The sequence below is a fragment of the Diospyros lotus genome, chromosome 11, assembly GCF_014633365.1.
Source record: "Diospyros lotus cultivar Yz01 chromosome 11, ASM1463336v1, whole genome shotgun sequence".
In the NCBI taxonomy this organism is placed as follows: domain Eukaryota; kingdom Viridiplantae; phylum Streptophyta; class Magnoliopsida; order Ericales; family Ebenaceae; genus Diospyros; species Diospyros lotus.
In genome coordinates, this window is record NC_068348.1 from 3,492,073 (window position 1) to 3,518,597 (window position 26,525).

A 26,525-nucleotide genomic window follows, 5' to 3' on the forward strand; every position below is an offset into this window, starting at 1 on the left:
AGGTTATGGAAAAATACGAGTGACCAAAAAACCTAGTCTTGTGATCAAATTTCAAGCAAATTTTTGTGCCAAGAAAGGAGGGAGGAAAGAAGGAGAAAAAGGGAGAAAATAGGGGGGGGGGGAGGGGGGGAATGATTGAAATCGTCAAGAAAAACCAGAAAACTAATGAATTCTAGCAATTAACCAATGATTAGAGGAACAGAGAAGAAAACTGGAGCAAAGAAGGGATTAGGCATATAAGGGAAAGGCACAAGCACGTGGGCCAAGTGTAGGCATAAGGTAAGTGAAGAAATGGAAAAAAAAAAAAAAAAAGGAGAAAATAAAAAAAAAACGAAAAATAAGGGAATAATAGGCAAATTCAAGAAAAATTTTACAAGGAAGGATATGGAATTCTTAGAAAACAAAAACCTAGAATTTGATTCAAGAAAAGTTTTCGAGACAAAAAAGAGTATCCTAAGCATGAGGTTTGAGAATCTATGCATTTTACAAAAATTTTAGAGGTGAGTGATTTGCCTTAGAATCTATGTGAAAGTGCAAAATAGGAGTGTCCACCCAATATGGGAGTGAATTAAATGTTTTAAAAACTTTTTGATTTGATAAAATATTTGTACACAAACTGTTTTAAGTTTCTTTAAGCTTTTGAAAAGCAATGCTATAAGTATACAATGAAAACTAAAATATGAAAATCAAATGTAAGTACCAAAATAAAATTAGTTGAAATGAAAATTAGAATAAACAATGCAACATCAAATATTTATAATGGTTCGATATAACCCGGCTTACTCTATTATCTTGAATGTTCACCAAGGATTTTTCAACAATTTACTAACTATTTTAACTTTTACAAGTTAAGTTATAACTTCAGTTTTTATAAGTTCAGTTGAAATTTTCATTTTTAACGCATTAATCAGTAACTTTACAAGTTTTTTAACGAGATAAGGAAATAACATTTACAACAATTTCTTTTAAAAGATTTGAACAAAAACTCACAATGAAACACAAACTCTTAAAACAATATATGAATGAAAGAACACGAGGAATTTTTAAATACAAATAGAGAGAATTAAATAATAAGAAAAAAGCACTTTATTCTCTCTCTTGTTATTAAGAATTTGAAGACAAAAGAATAACAACAATTGACTTTTAGCTCAGCTCTTTTTTTTTTTCTTTTTTTTTCTTATTTTCTTTGAGAGAACATTCCATCTCAGTGTGTTATGTATTCTCATGCACACCTTGGATTTGTATAGCTTTATGTTCTCCAATGTATTTGGCAGCTTTGTCCAAAGAACAAATGTATTAACTTGTATGACCACAACGAATATTGTATTTTTGTATAACAAGGGTTAGTATGTGTCTTTGAAGTTCAAACATTTTCATCTTTCCTATGTGAAAGAGATGTTCAGATAGCATTTTATAACATTTAGATTTGTCCCAAATCAAAACTGTGCATATTTATTGTTGTCTGTAATTCAACAGTAAATACTAGTCGAGTAAAACTTATGTTACTTGAGTAATATGCACAATTAATCGAGTAATCTTTAGAATTAGTCAATTAAGTTCAGATGTTAGTTGACTACTAAAAGATGTTACTCAATTAAGCTTATCAGTTGTGTTAGTCATTACTTGACTAATATATATATATATATGTTACTCGACTAAAGATTGATATTATTTGATTAAAAGTATATCTTAATCAATTAATATTTAAATTATTTGTAACTTTAAATCTATTACTCGATTAAACACTTTTGACACTTGATTAAAATATATCATTACTTGAATACAAATTATTTCTTAATCGATTAATAAATTAGATATAAAGACTCACACTTTGTTTAATAATACTTACTCGACTAAGATAATTAGTTACTTGACTAAGATGGAAGTTACTCGATTAAACATAATCTATTAGTTGATTAATGCTTAAGTACCAAGACTTGACATTTTTCTTTCGAATTATTGCTCGATTATAAAATCTTGTTACTCAACTGAAGACTGAGTGTATTCGATTAATATTTTTTCTTAGTTAACTAATAATACAAGTACGAAGATTTTTCATTTTATCCCAAATTTATTACTTGATTACAAGATTTAGTTACTTGACTAATATCTCAGTAGTTGATTAACATTTTGGTTATTCGAGAAATATTACCCCAACACATATTCAAGTAAAACAAATGTATAATCGATTAAACCTTTAAGTATTCAAGTCTTACTTGATTAAACTAATAAATCAGTTTACTAAACTCATATATTAGTTGATTTATCTTCAAATTTCAACATATTTTACTCGATTAACATATGTAATTACTCGAGTAAATTGACTTTTTCATACACATTTACTTGATTAATAAAGAGCTTTACTTGAGTAAGAGACATGTTAATCAATTAATAATCATTATTACTCGATTAACATCCTACTTTCAGTTTCAATCATTTGTTTACTATTTTGAAGCTTATCATTAAAATTTTACTTAGATCTCATCATCGAAGCATTAAAGTTTTGCATTTGTAATCATCATCAAAGCATTCTCAAAATCAAACTCGAAACTATGCTTACCATATATATTGAGCACATGTGAAGAAAATTCATGCCATATAGAATACATTTGCATGTCCTATTTTCTTGGATGCACATAATGTATTATTCATCTGCCATATAATATTACATGTGATCTAATGACAACAGGATGAGACATTAGGGGCGATCAGCTTAAATCTACCCTAGTCCAAGAATGAGGGAAATGTATAAAACGATGTCCAATAAGAGTAATTTTAACTTTGCATTACTAAACACGAAGGAAAATCAATGATATCATTGGCATCCACGTGCATGAAAAAAAATATTTTGAGTCTCACTAAATGATTTGATTTAATGTGAGATATTCAAACGTGTCAGGTGAGTGGAGCGAATGAAAAGGAAGGATGAATGAATGATGCCCTCCCAAAGATTAACGAAGGTGAGAGGTGGTGGAAGTAGACACCACCTACAGCCTTTAACACAACTCTTATTTCTTAGAGAAAAGAGACATGAACCTGCTTTGTTGCTAGACAAAGACTCCCACTCCACTGCAGGTTGCTAAGAGAAAAGAAATGCACACTTTTAACTTCACCAAGGAAGGAGAATGCCTACCCATCACTTTTTAAGAGATTATGTAAAACATTAATTGACTATTAATTAGAACTTGAAGAATGCACATGCCATCGATTGACTTTAGAAAATCATAATGAATGAGGTCATAGGCATATTCAACCTGACAAATGTGCAACGGGGCTTAGTTATGCCCATGGCACCGCCCTTAGACACCCAAAGCATAGCCAAAACTATTGATCATGTGAAGAGCCTGAACCTGAGCCTTGATCCATTGAGGGTCAACTCTTGAAGGTATCATCCCTCGCGTGGCACTGAAGAGCATAACCCCGAACCCTTCAGTCTTACCTTTAGAGACCCCTTTCACTTCTAGTCATTACTCTCTATTTAGTTGCAAAGAATGTTTCCAAGAATGCTTCCCCCATAATTGACATGCCCTCAACTAACGGGGTCCGCTAATGGTGTCCCTAACAAATTAAGACCAGTGATGGTGTCATGGTGACATTCCCAACGAAATTGGGACCACAATGATTATGTGTGTAATGTTATTCGATGATTTCTTTCATGGCATGCCTTGTTATAGCACATTCACTCATCACATGCAACGACATATTGATAAACCCTATATATACCCAAAGCCTCATTGGACGAAGGAAGTTATGAGCCTATAAATACCCAGGCAACACACTTGGTAATGGATTTGAATAATCCCCTTTTTCAAACCTGGTGAATCATGATAAACCCTGTATCCTTCTGCAACACTTGCTATAGTTCTTTTTCATTTTGGGCCTCTAACCTTTCAGACGCCCTCTATCCTTAACTACCCATAGACTTTAGGTATCAAATGGCCTTCCCAAATAAACCGTCGAACTAACCTAATGATTTGCTTGCAATTACCATATTTCATGAGAAAAAGCTTGTCATTGAAAGAGCTAGCTCTTGCCACTATCCAAGAGTTATAAATTTATGGATACAAATTTTTTTTACCAGAACTAAAATGCTAATGTAATTTTTTTACTGGTAACAAATGGGAACACAATTCAATCTCACATTTCTTACAAGTATTGAGTTTAATCTTTTAGGTTTTATTTGCAAGGTTGTCATGTCCCTAATAGTAGTATAAGGAAAATATTGTAATAAGGATATAGTACTTGTTAGGCTTATAGTTGTATTGCACATAGATGCAATGGCTGTGAGGCTATAAATAAGCCACTGTTATAGGAGAAGGATTACACTTGAATTGATGAATTAAAATTTCAAACTCTATTCTCTTTCTTAATTCTCTCTCTCGGCTCTTCTTCTCTTCCCTCCCCATTTTTCTCTGTTTCAGTTCTAAATCTTCCTCCTTTTCTGCTTTCTCGTTCCTAAATCCCTCTAAATTCCTATCACAACCCTAGCCAAACCCTAGGGCTGTGACAAATGGTATCAGAGCAATCATTCCTTGGCTGTGATTTTGAAAAATCAATAGTATCCGATCAAATTTGAAGTAAGCAAGCTAGATTCGAAGTGGAGCAAGACGGTCATTAAAAGCGAATTCAAGCAACTCTTAGCGGAAGCGAATGAGTTGCAGAATTCGGCGATTCTAATGAACCATTTGTTGCAAACTCAACAATTTCAGCAATTCTCAATCAAAGAAACACTCTGTAAAATGGTTTCTTAAATTGGATTAGAACATCATTGATGGTGTTTCTATCTGTAAACCTGCATGTACCAACAAATTGTTTTCACACTAAGTATAAGCATCAAAACGTGTTGAACTCATAAGTTAACTGAAAGGCTAGTTAAGAAAGCTAAGGTGTGGGGAGAAGTCGACTTCCCGAATAGAGAACACCAGGAAGGAAGCATCTTCAGAACCCTTTCAGCTTTTGGTGTCAATCTGTCCACATCTGTCCTCAATTTTAGGAGATATGGCTCTGCATTCTTCCCATCCTCTTTCGTTGCTTTTGTATAGTTTCTGAACCAGTAAAGGGTCAGGTCGAATGTTGTAGGCGCATTCTTCCCGCCTGAAAACTGAATAATGTGCCATCCATCGACACTGCTCTTGTCACCCAGTGGAACCAACTCCTCGGAGTCATCTGCATTCATGCAAATCCACATGATTAGCACTCCGAAGGCAGTATATAACCAAGCAAGATTTCCATTCCACATTCAAGTATGATACAGCAGTGCCCAGTAAGCCAGCAATGGCGATTACGAGTATGATGCATCATCATACATGAAAGAACGAAATCCATATTCATGCCCATGACAAACCCAATACATATTGGACTAAATATCAGAAAAGTAACTTCAACGGCAGACAGGATTAATGATCAAATCACAGAACAATTGAAGCAATATAGGAAATGATTGAATTACCATAAAAAAGGTTCAAGGCAAGCTTATCAGTCCTCTGTCAGTGAAATCAGTAAACAGCTAAGACAGATTCTACAATTCATCACAGCGTTGATTTCTAGATGTTTAGACATGTATACTTTTAAACCAAATTTTTCTGCTATTTTGAGCAGCTGAGACTAGTTTTTGATGCACCAAAGAAATAGAGGAAGCTCAAATCCCCTAAATCACCTATATAACATTACTGTCAACATTCATTGATTCTCCCCGCCAATAAGCTTGCTTTCTTATATATTCATAGGATACTAGATTTTTTACTGAAAATACGCTTGTTGGTCACAAGAATTGATTTCTTAAACAAATACCTTTCTTCTAAACACTTGTACTACCTTGCCAGTTCTTAACTTGTGCCCTTTATAGTTTGGTGAAAATGATGAAAGACCCATCCATGAGTTCTGACTTAAATCTACTGTTTCTAACTTGTGTTGCAAAGAGTGCTAGAAGGAAAAAAAAAAACCAAGTTAGTCTACAAATCTTCCAAGTCCAAAACACTATTGTTGAGCTTAGACCATATCGAAATCTATTCTTTTAAAAATTCAAAGGAACAGATAGTAATTGGTATGATCTTTCAGTTTACTAAAAAGACAGAAAGGCAATCCATGACATCCAGGGGTTGGGGTGGAACACGTCAAAATTCATGTTATTTGTCCTAAAGTATCAGCCCTTTCAAGTTGTGTTAAACTTTCTTCAGGGATGGTTACTCCAGAGAATTACAAGACTGCAAGAATGTATTAGAAAGTAATGATGGTGTTTCAATCATTAACTCAAGAAACTCTTCAACAAAACAAAACAGAGAGAAGAAATCTAAATGCTATGAGTGGACAAAGAATAAAGGATTGTGCCAGCATCCACACTACCTTTAAGCTTGAAGTCTTCTATTACTTCTGTATTGATAGCAAGAGACCAGCGGGTGGAAACTTTGGTATCTACTAAAATTTGTGTAATTCTGTCTTCTGCCTTTATATCACTATTGACATTCATTGTGGGAATATCTGATTTGCTCCACCCAATTCCTGTATTATTGTGGGTCCAGCAACCATATTTTACTGAAAAGGTAACAAAGTCAAGGACCCTATCTCTACCACAAACAAATCCTTCTCCAATATGTTCAACCTCTGTTGTCAATTTTCCAGGAGTCGCTGAAAACAGAGAAACATATGAACTAGGTTCTTGCTTTCCACTAACTGTTCCTATTGTATCCACAACATGCACGACCTGTGAAGCATAAAAAATCAAGATTATAATTACTTAGAAATTTCTTATCAGATAACTCACAAAGTTGATAACAACTAAAGCAGTAAAAGAACAAACAGCAGTTCAAAGACTAACCCATAATCACAAAATGATTTGAAGATATATACTGAACTGCCATAGAAAAAGAGCAGAAAGAGGAGTCCCAGCATATTGACAGATCAGTTTGCGGTAAACCCCTGGGCAACCACAATTTCTTCCTCCAAATTATTGATCGGACTAACATTACTTATAAAGGCTAGCATTACTTGCAAAAATTGCGAGAAGAACATTTAATTATGCCTTCCATCTTTGGTTTTTACTTTTAAACAGCTAACTTCAACATTTCTTCCTAATATTTTGAATTGACACATAACTAAGCAAAACCATTGAAATGTTTGAAGATAAAAAATTTACCATTGATGCATATGGTAATCTGGTTCTTGTGAAGTATGTTTGTTTGGAAACCAGGCTAGAGCAGATTGATGCAGAACCCGAAACAAAAGAACACGAGTAATCCCGATTACTCAAACTAATATCAATATTCAATACCAATCATCAAATTTTGTCTTTAATTACAATCTCAAAGACTATAAAAAATCTACTCTAAGTAGGATTCCTTGATCCAATCTAATTAAGATTGTAAACATGATCCTAATCTAATTAGGAAATAAAGGAAACAAAAAAGATAATAAAAGAAACCAAGAGAAACTACGAAGCAAATTAAAAATTAGAAAAAAACTAAATAAATAAAATAAAGAACACTAATTCCTAAATTTACTATTTTGTCCAACATCAGAGACTTAAACAAAATTAAAAAAAAAAATCCATATGTAAATATAAAATGATTGTCAATGAATACTAACCTGAGTTAATAGGAGATACCTCACTTTAGGAGGTTTTCATACGCTGCATTCACGTTAGAAGAATTAACATGTTTAACATGATCCCTAGCAAATCATAGCCTTAGGTTTGTGGAAACTCAAAAACTTTTTCTACCTACATATCATCAGATGCGTGGTCATGTAGATATACTACATGACCTGCTACTCCATTCCTAAATATAAGCAAGAAAGTCTAGCTTATATGATTACATTTAAGAGGTGCAATACAAGTGCAAGAAAGGTAACATTATTAGGGTTCCTTCTTCCAAACTACACTAATCTTCTTATCGAGTAAATCAGAAAACAACCAATCAACTTTACTAGACGAAGGTAATAGGACACATAAATTACAATCACATTCTTTCCCAGGACTAGAAGCTCTCAGTATATACAGTTCTTATACTAGGACTTACATTTACAGCCCTTGCAGTATCTTCAGTAAATGGTGGCACAATACCAAAAAATACCACAGCAAAGGAGAGACCAAACAGAGCACACATGGCAAAGATGATTAATTTTTTCGCACCTAGGAAAAAAAAAAAATATATAGATGAGTGAAATTGCATTTATGAATAACCAAGAATGTATAAATATTCATAATAAGAACTGTAGGAAAATAAAAGGATATCAAAATGGGATAAGAAGTAGATCTCAAGCAGACACAGCAAGCAATCACCTCATAATGGAACAGTAATGAAGCAAATGGCTTACATGAATCTGACCATCTATTAAATAGTTATGATGTGCTTAGATTAAATGCACAGAGCATGATATTGGTTACAGTTCTAAACCAGTGTCTACTTTTTACTCCAAATAATGAAACAATACTACATCAGTCCTACCATTTATGCACTAAGATTAAGGCATATAATAAAACAACAGCAATCAAAAACCATAATCTCATTGTCTTCCAATTTATATATGCTCAATGTTCTCATTTCCTTTTAATCTCCTATCTGTTAGTAAACTACTTAGATCTTAATTATCCATAACATTCTTTCCCTCTTTTGCATTTTCCAATATTTGAAGACAAGGAAGAAGATTAGAGGAGTCTTGATACCTCGATGTCTCACACCATCTACTGCATGTCCTGTTGTTGCTTCTCCTTTGGCTGTTTGATGTCATCTTAGTCATATATCTTTAGGTAAATTGAGGTTGGTCCATCCTTGTTTGCTTCAATTGAGTTTGTTTGTGAGTAGGGGTGGATCTAAGAGCGGATCTGGGGGAAGGCTGGCTCCCAGATCCATAGCTCACTTTAGCTCTCCTCCCCCCAAATGGGTCAGATCTTCCTGGGAAGGGCTGAATCTGGGGAAGGGCTACAACCCGTGACTACCCCCCCCCCCCCCCCCCCCCCCTTAAATCCGCCCCTGTTTGTGAGTCTTGTTAGAAGAGCATCGCCGTGTTCCTTTTGCTTCCAGAGTGAATAGTGAAGCATTAGTTCCTTTCATGCTCATTCATTCAAATGTTAAGGATTTGACTCATGTAATCCTTTAGTGTTACAGGAGCAAATTCCTCATTCCCTTTTGTTCCCTACGCAACCACTTTATTCTGTTTCTCTTCGTATTTTTGGATGTATCTGTTTTGTACATTGTTTTTCACCTAGACAAGATAAGCTAGCTGCAAAATCTCTCAAGTGTATCTTCCTCGACTATTCCCGATTGCAAAAGGGCTATAAGTGTTATTCTCCTGAGTTGAATCGCTATTTTTTGTCTACTGATGTCACATTCTTTGAACATCAGTCTTTTTTTTCGATTGCTCAACCTGATTTACAAAGTCTTCACCAGGTTTTGTCTGTTCCTTTTTCTTTTCTTCCGCTGTCCTCCTCGGGACCGTCTGTCTCCTCTATGGTGCCTACTCTATCGTTTTCCGATCCACCTACCACAACTCCTCCACTTCTTACATATCACTGTCATCCTCATCCCGCTACCGGTGCCAGCATTCCTCTAGCCTAGGACTCTCTTGACTCACTCTCTCCGTCTATGGTCCCTCTTGCCCCGGATCCTGAGCCCGACACTCTCCCTGTTGCTCTTCGTAAAGGTACACAGTCTACTCGTAATCCCATCCTATTTACAACTTTTCATGCTATGACCGTTTGTCTCCTTATAGTGCCTTTGTTTCGAGTTTTTTCTCTGTTTCTATTCCTAAAACCACAGGTGAAGCTCTGTCCCATCCTGGTTGGTGCCAGGCTATGTTAGATGAGATTGATGCCTTACATTCAAATGGTACTTGGGATTTGGTGTCTTTACCACCAAGAAAGACTCTCGTTGGTTGTCGTTGGGTATTCACTCCCAAAGTGGGTCCTGATGGCCAGGTGGAATGTCTTAAGGCCTGCTTGGTTGCCAAAGGCTTTACACAGATCTATAGGCTGAATTACAGCGATATTTTCTCTCCTATTGCGAAAATGGCCTTTGTTTGCCTTTTTCTTTCTCTGACTGCTATGCGTCATTGGCCACTCTATCAGCTTGATATTAAAAATGCCTTTCTTTATGGTGATTTGCAAGAAGAGGTATATATGGAGCAACCACCTGATTTTGTTGCTCAGGGGGAGTCCAATGTAGTCTGCAAACTCAAGAAGTCTCTCTATGGTTTGAAACAATCTTCACGGACATAGTTTGACAGGTTCAACACTGTGGTTCAAGCCTTTGGTCTCACTCAAAGTGAGACTGATCATTTGGTTTTCTATCGCCATTCTTCTTCCTTATGCATCTACCTTGTTGTTTATGTAGATGACATTGTTATCACAATGAGTGATCAAGTTGGAATGCAGAAGCTGATGGAACATCTACATCAGCACTTTCAGACCAAAGACCTAGGCCAACTTCGATATTTCTTAGGTATTGAAGTTGCTCAATCAGGAGATGGTATCTCAATTTATTAGAGGAAGTATGCACTTGATATCTTAGAAGAAACTGGTGTGGTGAATTGCAAACCAGTTGACACCCCAATGGATCCGAATATCCAACTCTTGCCGGGACAGGAGGAGTTTTATTCAGATCCTGGAAGGTATAGGAGACTGGTAGATGAGTTGAACTATCTCACAGTCACTCATCCTGACATTGCTTTTACTGTGAGTGTAGTTAGTCAGTTCCTCAGTTCTCCTATGAAGCTTATTTGTGATAATCAGGCTGCCTTACACATTGCTTCCAATCTAGTGTTCCATGAGCGGAGTAAGCATATTGAAATCGACTGTCACTTTTTTAGAGAAAAGCTAGTTAAAGGTGTTATTGTTACAGAGTTTGTTAACTCTAATGATCAACTTGCAGATATCTTCACCAAGTCTCTAAAGGGTCTCGAGTGGAATATATTTGTAACAAACTTGGTGCATATGATATCTATACTCTAGCTTGAGGGAGAGTGTTAGAATTATTAGTATATATTATAATTATTATATGTGTGTTTTATTTGTAATTAAATTAAACTTATAGGTTTAAGTCCCATTATACTTATTATAAATAACAAGCTAAGAGAGACTAGTCTCTTAGGTTTTTTCTCTCCTAATTATTTTTTCACAATCTTAAAGTTGTGATTAAGAAGTTTTCGTTACATTTGTTAATGATCTTTTAAATTGTTTTCTATTTTCCATGCCTTTTCTATTTAGATTACAATTTTATTACTGATCATATAATTTATCAATTTTCTTGATCTCAACCTCACAACAAAAAAGAGCTGCTGAAAAAAATAACAAAGAATATGAAACAGCCTCCTTGTTTACTCTTTTGCATGAAGTATGAAGATACCTAGTGCTATTATGGAGAGATGCCATCTTATAGCATATTATCTCATCAATTGGATGCACTCGTTAGGGTTAAAGCATAAATCACCTAATTCTGAACTTTTTCTCCATGTTTCCTTATTTTCTCTTCCTTGTATTTATTAGAATTATTAGATATATTGCATATTGTTGTATGAGTTTTATTTATTTATTTGTTATAATTATGTGTAATTAGGTTAAACCCATAGACTAAGCCCGTAGATTATTAGCCCCGTTGTGCCTATTATAAATAACATACTAAGAGACTAATCTCTTAGTTTTTCTCTCATAATTGTTTTCTCACATGATATCAGAGCCACCGGTGAGAAAAACCCTAGCCACCGCTGTGTATCTTTTTTCAGCGGCCTAAAAACCTAGTTTTCTTTCTATTCATCACCGTTCATGCCGGAACATCACTGTCCGACCATCTTTTGCTGGAACCGACCCCACCCTAGGGTTTGCCACCTTCAGGCCGAGTTGCTGCCGGAAAATTGTAGCCACCGGAGCTCCAACGCGCCGCCGCCACATGCATCTGTCTGCCCCCACGTGCTGGTGCGTGAAGGCGCATCCGCCGACCGTTTTCTCCCGGCTTCTCCAGATCAGCTCACCTCCCTGCCCTAGGCCTATTCCTGGTGTCAAATCCTCGCTATGTCTAACTTCAGTAACGCAATTTTTGTTGGTGCTACTCTCGCAACTACACCTGCTGCCCCTGTTGCCTCTCAGTCCTTTATTGTCTCCAATCTTGGCACAGTCAATATCACCATTATCAAGTTGATAGGGTCTGCCAATTATCTCTCATGGGCAGCCTCTATCAAAATGTGGTTCAAAGGGCAAGGCTAAGCTGATCATCTTACCACAAAGGCTGAAAGTGTGCCGAAAGCCAATCGGGCTAGATGGGAACAAGTTGATGCCCAGTTATGTAGTCTCCTATGGCAGTCCATTGATCCATCCATCATGCAGCTCTTTCGGCCATTTGAAACTTGTGTTGACGTGTGGAAGTGTTAGGACTCCCATTAGTCTTACCTATCAAACACGTAAAAGGAGAGAAGCGATAAGGGCCGCCAAGGAAATTGGGTTAGGGGCAAAACAGTCAGAAGTTGGTTAGAGGAGAATATTATTTTACGTGGCTGAAACAGAATAGGGGAGAGATATAAAAGGGAAGAGTGGAGGAGAGAGAAGGTGTGGAAAATTTGTTGAAGAAATCGTTGAAGAGTGAGGCCCTCTCGAATAGGCCTGATTTCTTTTGTTTTCTTTCTTGTCTTTGCTATTTTCCATTACTGAAGCTACTGTAAGAGTTTGAATTCAATCAAACAAGAAAGGTTCTATCAATCTGGTATCAGAGCAACGTTCCATGGGGGTGACCGTCTCAGAGAGAGTGGGGGATCTGGAGGGAAGGATGGAGAATTATCAACAACAGATTGAAAGGAAGATGGAGGGACTACAGATGGGATTAGAATCCATGACAAAAGAATTCGAGAGGGTGCAGAGCATTGAGAAAAACATGGCGACGATGATGGAACAATTTGGCTTGCTGATGGAGAGATGGGAGGACCAGGAGAAAGGGAGGAAGGGGAAACAGTCGGGTAAGCACATACCGGTGGGTTCGACACTCACTGGGGAGGCCACGCCGGAGCTGGGAAATCGGCAGAGGGAAGCTGGAGGTGAGTTCGATCCATATGGGAGGTCCGATGGAAGGGTCCGACGCCTGGAGATGCCAATATTTGAGGGTGACGACCCAGATGGTTGGGTGTTTCGGGCTGAGCGGTACTTTGCCGTGAATCAGCTATCGGATGCGGAGAAGTTGGACTCCACTGCTCTTTGCTTTGAAGGAGCAGCTCTTGCTTGGTTCCAGTGGGAACAGCGAAGGCGACGGGTGAGAAGCTGGGAGGAGCTTAAGGCGATGATGAGGAACAGGTTCAAGCCCACGCAGGAAGGCACGATGGAAGAACGATTCCTGGCGCTCCGGTAGTGGGGGTCCGTCAAGGATTATCGCCTCCGTTTCGAGACCTTGGCTGCTCCTCTTGAGGACATGCCAGAGGCGCTGCTGGAAGGCCATTTTATAAATGGATTGAAGGCTGACATAAGGGCGGAGATGAGAATTTTGAGGCCAATTGGGTTGGAGGAGATGATGGACCTAGCCCAATGAATTGAGGAAAGGAATCTGGTGGTGCGAGGGGGCCATTCCAATCCAGGCGCAGCCCGGTCACAGGCCCCTGCAATTCCAGTCGCCAACCACCAACGAGTGTTGCTCTCTCCTTCCCCAGCGGCGTCACCCCGATCGACTACCACCATTCCCGGTTCCTCTCACCAGCCACTTAATACCGGTAAGTGGAACAATTCCCCATTTAAACGGTTAAGCGAGAGTGAACTACAAGCTAAACGAGCTAAGGGGCTGTGTTTCCGTTGTGACGAGAAATATATGATTGGGCACCGATGTAAGAACAAGGAGCTGCAGGTGATTGGTAATTCAAGAAGGGGAAGAGGAAGATATAGGTGAAGTTGAAACATGGAAGAATTCAGGGGAGGAAGGTGAAATCGTCAAAACAGAAGAGGTAGTGGAGTTGTCCATCAACTCAGTAGTTGGTTTAACCCCTCCACAAACCATGAAGATCAAGGGAAAAATAGGAGGCCAGGAGGTGGTGGTTCTCATTGACAGTGGGGCTTCTCATAACTTTATAGCTTCAGATTTGGTGCAGAAACTAGGACTGACCAGGTCGCAAATGAGGGGCTATGGTGTGATCATGGGGTCGAGGCATGGCTGTCCAGGGGGCTGGAGCGTGTAGAGGGGTAACCTTAACGTTGCAAAATGTGGAAGTAGTGGAAGATTTCCTGCCATTGGAGCTAGGGAGCTCGGACGTTATCCTTGGAATGAAGTGGTTGGCCACTCTCGGGGAAACACAAGTGGATTGGGGCTCATTAGTCATGAAGTTTAGAGCAAGGGGGACTACTATCACACTGTATGGGGATCCTAGCCTTAGCAAAACTTTGGTAACATTGAAGTCAATGATCAGGGCATTTAGAAAGGGTGGAGAAGGGGTGCTGTTGGAATTGGGAAGTTTAACTACTCTAGAGGAAGTTGCTGGTTGGGCAGTTCCTGGCAGCTTGTAGGAGCTTTTAGCAGAATTCGGGCATGTCTTTGAGGAACCGTGTGGGCTTCCCCCACACCGGAGGCGGGATCACATGATTGCATTGCAGTTGGGAGCGTCACCTGTGAATGTGCGGCACTACCGGTACCCCCATCTTCAGAAAAACGAAATTGAAAGGCTGGTTCTAGAAATGTTGACAACTGGACTGATTTGACCAAGTGTGAGTCCGTTTTCCAGCCCGGTGTTGCTGGTCAGGAAGAAAGATGGTGGCTGGAGATTTTGTGTTGACTACAGAGTTTTAAACAAGGTAACCGTTCCTGATAGATTTCCAATTCCAGTTATTGAAGAACTTTTGGATAAGTTGAATGGAGCTGCTATTTTTTCCAAGTTGGATTTGAAATCAGGATATCATCAAATCTGAGTAGCACCTAATGACATTCCTAAGACTGCATTCTGCACACATGAGGGGCATTATGAATTTTTGGTTATGTCGTTTGGGCTAACAAACGCCCTCGCTACGTTCCAATCGTTGATGAACGAGGTCTTTAAGGAGCATTTAAGGAGCTTCGTGTTAGTATTTTTTGACGACATTCTGATTTACAGTAAGGATATGGCTGAACATAAGAAACACTTGAGATGTGTGTTGGGGCTCCTAATAGTCCACCGGTTGTACACCAATGCGAAGAAGTGTCAGTTTGGGCAACGGGAGATTTGAGTATTTGGGGCACGTCATCACTCAAGATGGGGTGGCTGCAGATAGCTCTAAGGGTAAGGCGGTGATGGAATGGCCTAGCCCCAAATCTTTACGTGAGCTTCGAGGATTCTTGGGTCTTACGGGGTATTATCGGAGATTTGTGAAGGATTATGGGAAGGTGGCATGGCCATTGACCGACCGCCTCCGAAAGGGTAATTTTTTTGGGGATGAAGTGGCGGAGCAAGCTTTTCAATCCCTCAAATGGGCAATGACCAATCTGCCCATGTTGGCTTTGCCGGATTTTTCAAAAGAATTCATGGTTGAAACTGATGTATCAGGGCAGGGATTAGGGGCAGTGTTGATGCAGCAACAGCGCCCAATTGCTTTTTTCAGTCATTCCCTAAGCCCCACGGGTCGAGTGAGATTGGTGTATGAGCGGGAATTGATGGCAATAGTATTTGTAGTGAGAAAATGGCGACATTACCTACTTGGGCGCAGGTTTGTTATCAGAACGGATCAGCGAAGCCTTAAATTTCTTATGGAGCAGCGGATGGTTAGCCCGGAGTGTCAAAAATGGGTCATGAAGCTGATGGGGTACGACTTTGAGATTCAATATCGTTCCAGGTTGGAGAATCAAGCAGTCGATGCTCTCTCCCGCCTCCCTTCTTCTGCCACTTTGATGGCCCTTTCCATTCCCCAAATAGTGCGGCTAGACCAACTCAAAGAGGAGGTGAAAGGAGATGCTACACTCCAACAGATTGTTAGAGAGCTGCAGGAAAATCCTTCCAGCAAAACCCACTATGCGCTGGTGGATGGCCATCTGCTATTCAAGGGCAGATTGTATCTTCCTAAAGGGTCGGAACTAATTCCGTTAATGCTGAAGGAAGGCCATGATGGACTGGTTGGGGGTCATTCCGGCTTCCTCAAGACTTGTAAGAGGGTAGCCGCCAATGTGTATTGGGTGGGCATGAAGAGAGACATTCAACAATATGTTCAGCAGTGTCAAGTGTGCCAGCAACATAAATATGAGGCTCTATCACCTGGTGGACTGCTGCAGCCACTTCCGGTTCCTAGTCGAGTTTGGGAAGATGTGTCCATGGATTTCATCGAAGGGTTGCCTAAGTCAGCTGGGATGGATATTATCCTGGTGGTTGTGGACCGCCTAAGTAAGTACGGACACTTTATTGCCTTGAAACACCCTTTTACAGCAGCTAGCGTTGCTGGGATTTTTGTGAAGGAGATAGTCCGATTACATGGGGTTCCAAGTTCTTTAGTTTCCGATAGAGATAAAATTTTTGTTAGCCATTTTTGGGAGGAGTTATTCAGGTTGCAAGGCACTAAATTGAGAAGAAGTACAGTCTACCACCCGCAATCCGATGGCCAAACGGAGGTCCTAAATCGCACTTTGGAGACCTACCTTCGATGCTTTTCCTCCTCCAACCCCAAGGCATGGTGCAGCTGGCTACCATGGGCGGAATATTGGTATAACACTTCTTTCCATGTCTCATCGAAATTGTCCCCATTCTAGATAGTTTATGGGCGTGAACCTCCCCTACTTTTGAGGTTCGAGAAAGGCACCACAGCTGTGTCGATGATTGAAAAGCAATTGATGGAACGAGATTCTGTTTTGGAGGAGCTACAGTCCCAACTATTGCGCGCACAAGCGAGGATGAAGGAGACAGCCGATAAAAAAAGGAGGGATGTGGAATTCAAGGTGGGTGACCTGGTTTATGTTAAACTTTGTCCCTACCGGCAGAAGACCTTGGCTGTTCGGATGAATGAGAAGCTGTCTCCTAAGTTCTATGGGCCTTACGTAGTAGAGCAAAGGATCGGGAAGGTGGCCTACAAGCTGTCCTTACCACCTTCATGTGCCATCCATCCGATATTCCATGTCTCCCAGCTTCGCAAAGCGGAAGGAGCAGTGCAGAAATAGCTGACTTTCCCAACTAGCTAACAGCTGAGTTGGAATTGAAGGTAGAACCAAAATTCTTGTTGGGGGTCAGGCCAGGCCGGGGAAAAAATCTACGGAGCCTTAAGGTTCTGATACAATGGAAGGGGTTGCCACCCCTAGAGGCCACTTGGGAACCCTATCAGCAAATCCTACATCAATTTCCAGAATTTCACCTTGAGGACAAGGTGAAACTTGTGGGCGGGAGTATTGTTAGGACTCCCATTAGTCTTACCTATCAAACACGTAAAAGGAGAGAAGCGATAAGGGCAGCCAAGGAAATTGGGTTAGGGGCAAAACAGTCAGAAGTTGGTTAGAGGAGAATATTATTTTACGTGGCTGAAACAGAATAGGGGAGAGATATAAAAGGGAAGAGTGGAGGAGAGAGAAGGTGTGGAAAATTTGTTGAAGAAATCGTTGGAGAGTGAGGCCCTCTCAAATAGGTCTGATTTCTTTTGTTTTCTTTCTTGTCTTTGCTATTTTCCATTATTGAAGCTACTATAAGAGTTTGAATTCAATCAAACAAGAAAGGTTCTATCAGGAAGGAAGCTGAAGAATGTTATACGAATGATATCCAGTGTTTGTACACTGTGGTCTCTAATATCAAGAATCTGAAGCAAGAGTCGTCCATGGAATCTTATTTGGGACAGGTTCGGGTTCTCATGCAAGAATTTGATGCTCTTCTCCCCATTACCACAACCAAGACCAAACAGGTTGCTCAAAGAGATAAGTTTTTTATGGTTATTGCTCTTTTCGGTCTAAAATCAGAATTTGATGCCATCATGCATTAAATCTTGACTAGCTCCACTAATCCTACCATGAAGGACTCTTTTAAAAGGTTACTGAACATGACCAGTGCACATGGTATGTCATCTTCTTCTCATGTTGTTCCTCTAGCCGAATCTTCAGCCCTTGCGTCTCAGGCTTCTCACTTAGGAGGAAATAGAGGCCGTAATAATAATCGGACACGTCCACATTGTACCTTTTGTAAGAAATTGAGTCATCTTGACGACAGGTGTTGGAAAAAACATGGTCGGCTTGCTGCTCCGCCTACATCATCTACCAATGCAGCTCATGCATTCCAGAGTGATCCTAGTTCTGTCCAATCTGCACCGGGTTCACAGTTGATACCTATGTCTGCAGCTAAGTATGATGTCTTTTTGAAGTTTCAGGCCACCCAGCAGTCTCATCCTGATAATCCCGTTACTTGCGTTGCTAAAAGCCCATCTCTTGGTCCTTGGATTATAGATTATGGCGCTACTAATCATATGTGTGGTAATGAACTTCTTTTCTCCTCACTTATTCTGATACCTTGCCTACAGTTACCCTGGCTGATGCCGCCAAAACTGCAGTTAAAGGGATAGGCCAAACCACACCCACTTCATCTTTATCTTTAAATTTGGTTTTTTATGTCTCTGGCAGTCCTTTTAATTTGATTTTAGTTAGCCAGTTTACTAAAACCCTTAACTGCTTAGTCACTTTCACTCCTACCTCTGTTTGTGTACAGGACCATGGTACAGGGCGGACGATTGGCGTCGGGCGTGACTCACAGGGTCACTATCATCTTACTGTGCCGATGGCTTGCATGAGTGCTACTTCCCTAGATCTTCTCCACTCTCGTCTTGGTCATCCCAACCTCTCCAAATTGAAGAAATTAGTTCCTAGTTTGTCATCGTTGTCTATTTTTTATTCTGAGTCATGTCAGCATGGTAAACACGCACGTAGTTCTTTTTTCAGTCATGTCAATTCTACTCTTGGTTTCTCATATTTTGTTACTTTCATTGATGACTTTTCTCGATGCACTTGGTTGTTTCTCATGAAGAGTCAGTCTGAGTTGTTTTTTGTCTTTCAGACATTCACTGTTGAAATAAAAACACAGTTTAGAGTTTCTATACGTGCTTTACGTAGTGATAATGCCCCTGAGTACTTTTCTTCTCAATTTACTACTTTTATGACTACTCGTGGCATTCTGCATCAATCTTCTTGTCCTTATACACCTCAACAAAATGGTGTTGCCGAGCGTAAAAATCGCCATATCATTGAAACTGCGCAAACACTACTTTTACATGCCAATCTTCCCACCAAATTTTGGGGAGATGCTGTTCTTATTGCGTGTTATCTGATCAATCGCATCGCATGCCATCTTCAGTGTTAAAGGACAACATTCCTCACGCTCTTTTGTTCCCCTCCCAGCCCCTTTATTCTATTCACCTTCGTGTATTTGGATGTGTCTGGATGTGTCTGTTTTGTACATTCCTTTTCACCGGGACAGGATAAACTTGCTGCCAAATCCCTCAAGTGTATTTTCCTCGGTTACTCCCGGTTCTAGAAAGGCTATAAGTGTTACTCTCCTGAGTTGAATCGCTATCTTATGTCTGCTGATGTCACATTCTTTGAACAACAGTCTTTCTTCTCGGTTGTTTAGCCTGATTCACAACGTCTTGACCAGGTATTGCCTATTCCTTCTCTTCTGTTGCCCTTATCAGGTAATGCCATTGGACTGAGTTCGCGGAGGAATTATGTGAGGTTTAGAGAAAGATGGATGATCGATGTAGTAGAGGAGTTTAATAAGACCCGACAAGGGGGATCAATGGCGGATTATTAGAGGAAATTTGAGGAGTTAAAGTCATTGATGCTCAACCACAACCCTTACCTCACGGAGGCTTATTTTGTCTCTAGCTTTATAAGTGGATTGAATGAAGAGTTAAGACCTATAGTAAGGGTCTTGCAACCAAAGACCCTACCGACAACACAAGATTACATGAGCTGAGAATGGAAGCGCTTATGAAAAAGCAGAGGCTGATGAACAAGGGAGGAACACACAATGCGTTGACCCCCATTGGGAAGAATCAAGGGAGGGAGATTTTCAGGGGAGTACTTACCCCTTCCAAGTCCTAAAATACATGGGGATAGGTATTTCCTGGGACACCAATGCAAGAAGCAATTGCTTCTACTGGAAGGTGAAGGAGGAAGAAATAATTGAGACACCTGAAGAAGGAGAGGAAGACAATGGCGAGATTTCATTGCATGCTTTGAGAGGGTTGGCCAATAATAAGATTATTAAGGTGGAAGAGAGTGGCGGAAGGGGTAAGTACAACAACCTCTCACGGTGACTATGGAAGATGAAAGCAAAGTGGTTAGTAAATTGGCCTTTGGGCCATGCAAGGAGAAAACTTCGAGACTGACCTCAGGCTACTCAACTTGGGGGGATGTGATGTGGTTTTGGATGTGGATTGGATGAAACATGTGAGTCCCATATGCTTTGATTTCAACAGAATGAAGGTGACGTTTGAAAAGGAGGGGAGGAGGATGACATTAGTGGGTAACAAGGAAGTGGGAATGTGTAAGATGATTACAAGAAAAAGGTTGTAGAGGATCTTCAAGCATAAAATGAATAGGGTGGCCCAACTCTTCTCTATCCAAGCATTGGAAGAAGAAGAGGAGGATCAAGGAGCAGGAAGTGAGCTAATGCTAGTTGTTAGCAGTCCACCCCAATAAACAACTTGACTTACTCAATTTACTCTTGGTTGAATATGAGGATCTATTTAAAGAGCCTAAACCCTTACCTTCACCCCGAGCCCACGACCACTCCATTATCTTAAAGCCTCAATTTGAACCTTGTAATGCTCGAGCCTATCATTACCCCCCAGCACAAAAAACTAAAATAGAGAGGATGGTCAAAGAAATGTTGCAACATTCTCTAATTCAGCCCAGCCACAGCCCTTTTGCATCCCCTATGCTATTAGTCAAAAAGGACGGTTCATGGCGCTTGTGCGTGGATTATCGACATTTGAATGCCATGACTGTCAAAGACAAATTTCTCATTCCCCTCATTGAAGATCTGCTAGATGAACTGAGGGATGATACTATCTTTTCCAAACTTGATCTCAGAGCAAGCTATCACCATATTAGCATGAGCCCACAAGACATCCCTAAGACTGCATTTTGAACCCACTAGGGCCATTACGAATTCTTAGTAATGCCCTTTGGCCTTACCAACGCCCCAACCACTTTCCAATCCCTAATGAACCAAATATTTGAACTGCACCTAAGAAACTTTATCCTTGTGTTCTTCGATGACATACTGGTGTATAATCACACTTTTGACCAACACCTTACACACTTAAAGGCTACTTTTGAGATCCTTAGAGTTAACCAATTGTACATTAAGATGTCAAAGTGCTCATTTGCTCAAAGACAAGTCAAATACCTGGGATATGTTATCTTTGGTGCAAGGGTTAGTACTAACTCGAACAAAGTGGCATCCATGCAAGCGTGGCCAAGACCCATCACCCTCAAACCCTTAAGGGGATTCCTAAGCTTGACAGGGTACTACAGGAGGTCTGTGAAGGGATATGAAGTGATAAGTAGGCCACTAACATAGTTGTTGAAGAAGGAAGGGTTTAGATGGGGACCGAAAGCTGAGGCAGCCATTGGACAATTGAAGCAAGCAATGAGCGGTAGGGACTAATGCGTGTGATAATGGTGTGGGGGCTGTATTGACACAGGAGGGCAAGCCCATAGCCTTCCTCATCCATGCATTGGCTCCAAGGCATAAGGGATTGAGTATCTATGAGAAGGAGTTTGTGGCAGTCTTAATGGCAGTAGAAAAGTGGAGACACTATTTAGAGAGTAGCCAATTCATTATCAAGACTAAGCACCAGAGTTTGAAGTACTTGCTGCAACAGAAACTCCACACACAACTACAAATGGAAGGTATGGCTAAGATGATGGGTCTTGATTACATTATACAATATAAGAAAGGGAAGGACAATGTGGTGGTAGGAAAAAGGAGAGGTAGCAGCCATTACCGCATTAATACTAGAGTGGTACCAGGAGGTGGCCAGCAACTATGACTCAGATGAGCAAATCAAAGGGATTCTGGAGCAGTTGGTGTTAGATCCTAATAGCAAAGAAGGGTACACACTACAAAATGGGGTGTTACGATGTAAGGGGAGAATAGTGATTGATTGGAGACTGTCCGCAGGTTAAGGAGAAGATCCTCCAGGCCCTACATGGGTCTCCCTTGGGAAGACACTCGAGGATTCAAAATACTTACCACAAGGTAAGGCAACTCTTTTTTTGGCCCAAATTGAATGAGACAGTGATTAGATTTGTAATAACTTGTGAAACTTACAGAAAGTGCAAGTATGAAACTGTGGCCACACTAGGGTTATTACAACCCTTAGGCATTCCAGGGCAAGCTTGGGAGAGTATGCCCATGGATTTTATTAAGGGGCTGCCCAGGTCAAAGTAGAGACTGCATATTAGTGGTGGTCGATAGGTTCACGAAGGTTGCCCACTTCATCGACCTATCTCATCCTTACACCACCCAAGAGGTTGCTAGGGTATTCCTTGATCAAGTCATCAAGCTGCATGGAGTTCCTAGAACTATCATCTCAGACCGGGATAAGGTATTCACCAACCTTTTTTGGCAGACACTACTGAAGTCTATGGGGACCAAGTTTAGCATGTCATCTGCCTACCACCCTCAAATGAATGGGCAAACCGAGAAGTTTTACCAATACTTGGAGAATTACCTAAGGTGCCTAAGTTTCCAACAGCCCAAGAAGTGGCATAAGCGACTAGCTTTAGCTCATTGGTGGTACAACTCCAGCCACCACAACTACATTAGGATGTCATCGTTTGAGGCCCTCTTTGGATACAAACCCCTCCTACTACTAGTGCTCCAAGAGTTTACTAATATTAAAGCAGTGGATGACCACCTCTAACAAAGGCAAGGGGTTCTTCAGCTGCTAAAAAGAGATCTGGCCATGGCACAGAACAGAATAAAGCAACAGTCAGACAAGGGAAGGAGTGAAAGGGAGTTTTCAGTAAGAGAGAGGTGAATCCAAAGCTTAGACCCTCACAGATTAAGGCCATGACAGATGAGCAAATAACAAAGCTAAGTCCGAGATACTACGACCCTTTTCCCATCATAGCAAGGTTAGCAAAGTGGCCTACAAGCTCCAATTGTCGGAGAATTCTCAAATTAATCTGGTATTTCACGTGTCCCTACTAAAGAAGTATGCGGGGTCAGCCAACAAGTCTCAGTTTGCCCACAGGTAATCGGAGGAAGGAGCCTATAGTAGAGCTAAAAGCTATTCTAGACCGAAGAGTTGTATATCAAGGGGTTCCCCTAATTCAAGTGCTAGTAAAGTGGAACCAGCTACCCACTAATGACAACACATGGGAGTATCTCCCAAATTTACTCAAGCAGTTCCCTAGGGTAGCGAGTTTACTTTGTATTTCTTGAGGACAAAAAATTCCTCAAGGGAAGGATAATTGTCATGTACCGCCTAAATAACTTATTGTAATTTGGGAAATTAGGAGGGAAATAGGGTAACAAACACGCACATGCTTGTTGCAAGTGGCGTTGGGCAGTTAGGATGCAAGTTGTCATTGGGCAGGAGATTTCCCATTTGATTGTAAGGGAGATTAGTATAAATAAGACCGATCTCACCCGAGGAAAGGTATGAATGAATTCAATTCCAATTTGGAATTCTTTCCCTCCAATTCTTTGCTATCTCTCCCTCTCAATTCTGTCATTCTCTTTCTCTAATTCTATCTCCCCTCTCTGTTCTATCTCCTAGAATTCTCAAGAAACACTTGAGAATTCCAGTATCAGATTATTAAGCTCTGACAAGGCTATACTCATGTTTATGGCTCAGACTATTCTAGGACCATTTCCCCAGTGGTTAAACCACTTCTATTTCTCTTCTATTTTATCTGGATGCTTGTTTCAGTGGCCTTTTTCATTTGATGTTAAAAATGCTTTCTTACAAGAAAACCTTGATCAAGAATTATATATGGAGCAATCTAAGAGATTTCTTACTTGTGAGTAGATAAGAAGATCCTTATACAGCCTAAAGCAATCTCCTATTGCTTGGCTCAGAAGATTTAGTAATAATGTTAAAGTGTTTTGGTCTTTAGAGATGTGGTGTTAATCATACTGTTACATGTTTGGTGTATTTTGTGCTAAGGATGTAGCACCCTGAAGTTTTTCTTCAGTATAGGCACTTCTAGATTCTGTCTTGGTATTACTTTTATGAAGACATTTTTTTATTTATATTCTGAGACAAGGATGTTATGAGGCAAGTCTGTTGATGCTCCTATAAATCCAAACTCAAAGCTTGTAGCTAATAAAGGTGATATATTGAAAATTTAAATCAATATCAGAGATTAGTTTGGAAATTGAATTATTCAACTGATCAAACTGCATAGATAATTTGCTAGAAGTGTTCGTCAATCAATTCTTAGATTCAACCATATAAGTTATCGAAATGCAACAATCTGAGTTATGAGATATCTAGGGGTGCACCCAGTGTTTTGAAAAGTGCTAAGTGCACTTAAGTGTAGAAGGCCTATAGAGCTTAAGCGCAAAGCACATACTTAAGCAAAGTGAAGCGTATATAAATAAAATAAAAAGTATAAACTTTCATAAGCATACAAATTATAAACTATTAAAAAATCAATCATTAAAAAAAATTAAATAAGAATGAGGGCTGTAAATTTAACAAAAGATGAGATACCATTTTTCATTTATATTTTATACCAATTTACAAGTTCATGCAATCATAGCAAAAACACATAAAGGACATATAAAATGATATAATATGATAAGTTGTTGGTTCTAATGGAACTTGGAAGACAAACTGGTCTAAACTCTCAGTTGAAAGGATCTAAATATGTTGCGGCTTCCTTATTAATTTTTTATTTTTTATATTGAGTCTCCTTTTGTTTTTTGTAAAAGTTTGAAAAAAAAAAAAAACCCATTCAATTTCATTAACACAATTTATACAAAGGATTGGATAGAAGAATGAGGAAAAAAATCATCCTTAATTTACAACAATTCCCGATTAATCAAACCCTAATTTACAACAATCGCCAATCAATCAATTCCAAATTTACAATCAATCATCAATTCTTAATTTATAACAATTAGGAATCAATCATTATGCCCTAATTTACAGCAATTAGGAATAAATTAGCAATCTTAATTTACACCTAATTACATGTTTCCTTCAATATCTTTTGCTTAATAAATAGAGTGGAGTCTTCTTCTTTTTTTTTTTTTCAAACAAATGTATATATGATTTTATTTAGATCTTTCTATGATCTGATAATAGCTTTTTTTGGGTAAGAATTCCATAAAAGCAGCTACACTATTGCAAAACTTTAAATAAATCTAACCATTCATATTGTTTGATAATAAAATAAAAAAAACCCAAGGGTATTTTTGAAGCGCGATTTAATTGCACTCAACAAAAGTTACTGAGCTTCACCCAAAAAAAAGCCCCAAACGTGCTTTAAACACTGGGTGTGCTTAGATGTGATTTACTTATCAAGATCATGGTCATAAACTAGCTTGCTTACCCAAATGCAAGATTAGGCAAGTTCACCAGAAGACAGAGTATGCTACTGTGTACTATGTCATAATTGGAGGTAACTAAGTATCTTGTAAGAGTAAGACATAAACAACAGTAGCTTAGTCTAGTCTTGATTCAAGTATAGAGATATGGGGCATCACACATTAGTTGATATGGTTAAAACTTCACTCCACGGTAGGACTGAACAAGTTGAGATTGATTGTTACTTTATTCATACACAATATAATCAAAGCAGCTCATGGAAGTCCAAATTTGTTTACTTTACTTTGTAAAGAGCTAGAGTGATCTTTAGTTATAAAAAGAATATGTTGTAGCTTAACAGGGAATTAAAGAGACTATCACTTGGGAACAGAAAATATGGGTATAACTGTAATTTGAATTTTATCATTTTAAAAATAATATGAGCAGAAACAACTCTGATTAGTTGTCAAGTATTTATCATTTCATGTAATGTTTATGATTCCCTTATGCATGAATTGTACTTCAGATGTTCTCAGTGGCTAGAAATGTAACATGTTTCTCAAAGTTTATGCCTTTTAAGGCAGTTTAGCTTGATCTACGCAATGACCAAGAGTTTGACCATTCATCCACCAGGACCCTCATAATGGGACAATTTCCAAACTTGTGCATGTGAGACTACTCAGTTTGGATCCAAAACCTTACAAATTCTGGTTGTACCGAACCCTATTAATAGCAGTAGTTCAAACAACTATTAGGTAACACAAGCTTAGACGCTAGTAAGAAATGGCGTTATCTTAGATTTAGTGGATCAGGGTCATCGTCTTGTTGGATTAACAGCAATCTGGATTCTGGAACCAGCCTGTTCAAGGCAGAAAGACCTAATCAGGGTCATCCTGTTGGATTAACAGCAATCTGGATTCGGGATCCAGCCTGTTAGCCTGTTCAAGGCAGATGGACCTCTCTCTCTCTCCATCACATGCACGCACGCACAGAGACAAGAGTAGATGCATCTGCTTAACATTTAACTATTAGCAGCCCAATGTAGTAGCATGACCAATCATTATTAAAAGCACCGTATCTGGTAAAAAGAGAACAT

The 26,525-nt window shown here is 39.4% G+C and overlaps 1 protein-coding gene and 1 long non-coding RNA gene across 6 annotated transcripts in view; both read right to left on the reverse strand.

Annotated features, from left to right (window-relative positions):
* Nucleotides 1-4,731: 4,731 nt before the first annotated feature.
* Nucleotides 4,732-26,525, reverse strand: part of LOC127813637 (uncharacterized) — a 70,256-nt gene continuing 48,462 nt past the window's right edge. For all 5 annotated transcript variants that reach the window (XM_052354698.1, XM_052354700.1, XM_052354699.1 and 2 more), the window contains exons 12-14: nt 8,013-8,125; nt 6,343-6,700; nt 4,732-5,166 (exon numbers count right to left, since the gene is read on the reverse strand). In XM_052354698.1, the coding sequence (XP_052210658.1) occupies nt 4,850-5,166; nt 6,343-6,700; nt 8,013-8,125 (788 nt within the window). In that variant the 3' untranslated portion in view covers nt 4,732-4,849. The remainder of the gene's footprint in view (nt 5,167-6,342; nt 6,701-8,012; nt 8,126-26,525) is intronic.
* Nucleotides 9,863-26,522, reverse strand: LOC127813638 (uncharacterized). Its single transcript, XR_008026160.1, has 2 exons — nt 17,314-26,522; nt 9,863-12,373 (listed from the first exon to the last, which is right to left on the reverse strand). It is a non-coding gene; the product is annotated as an uncharacterized LOC127813638 (long non-coding RNA).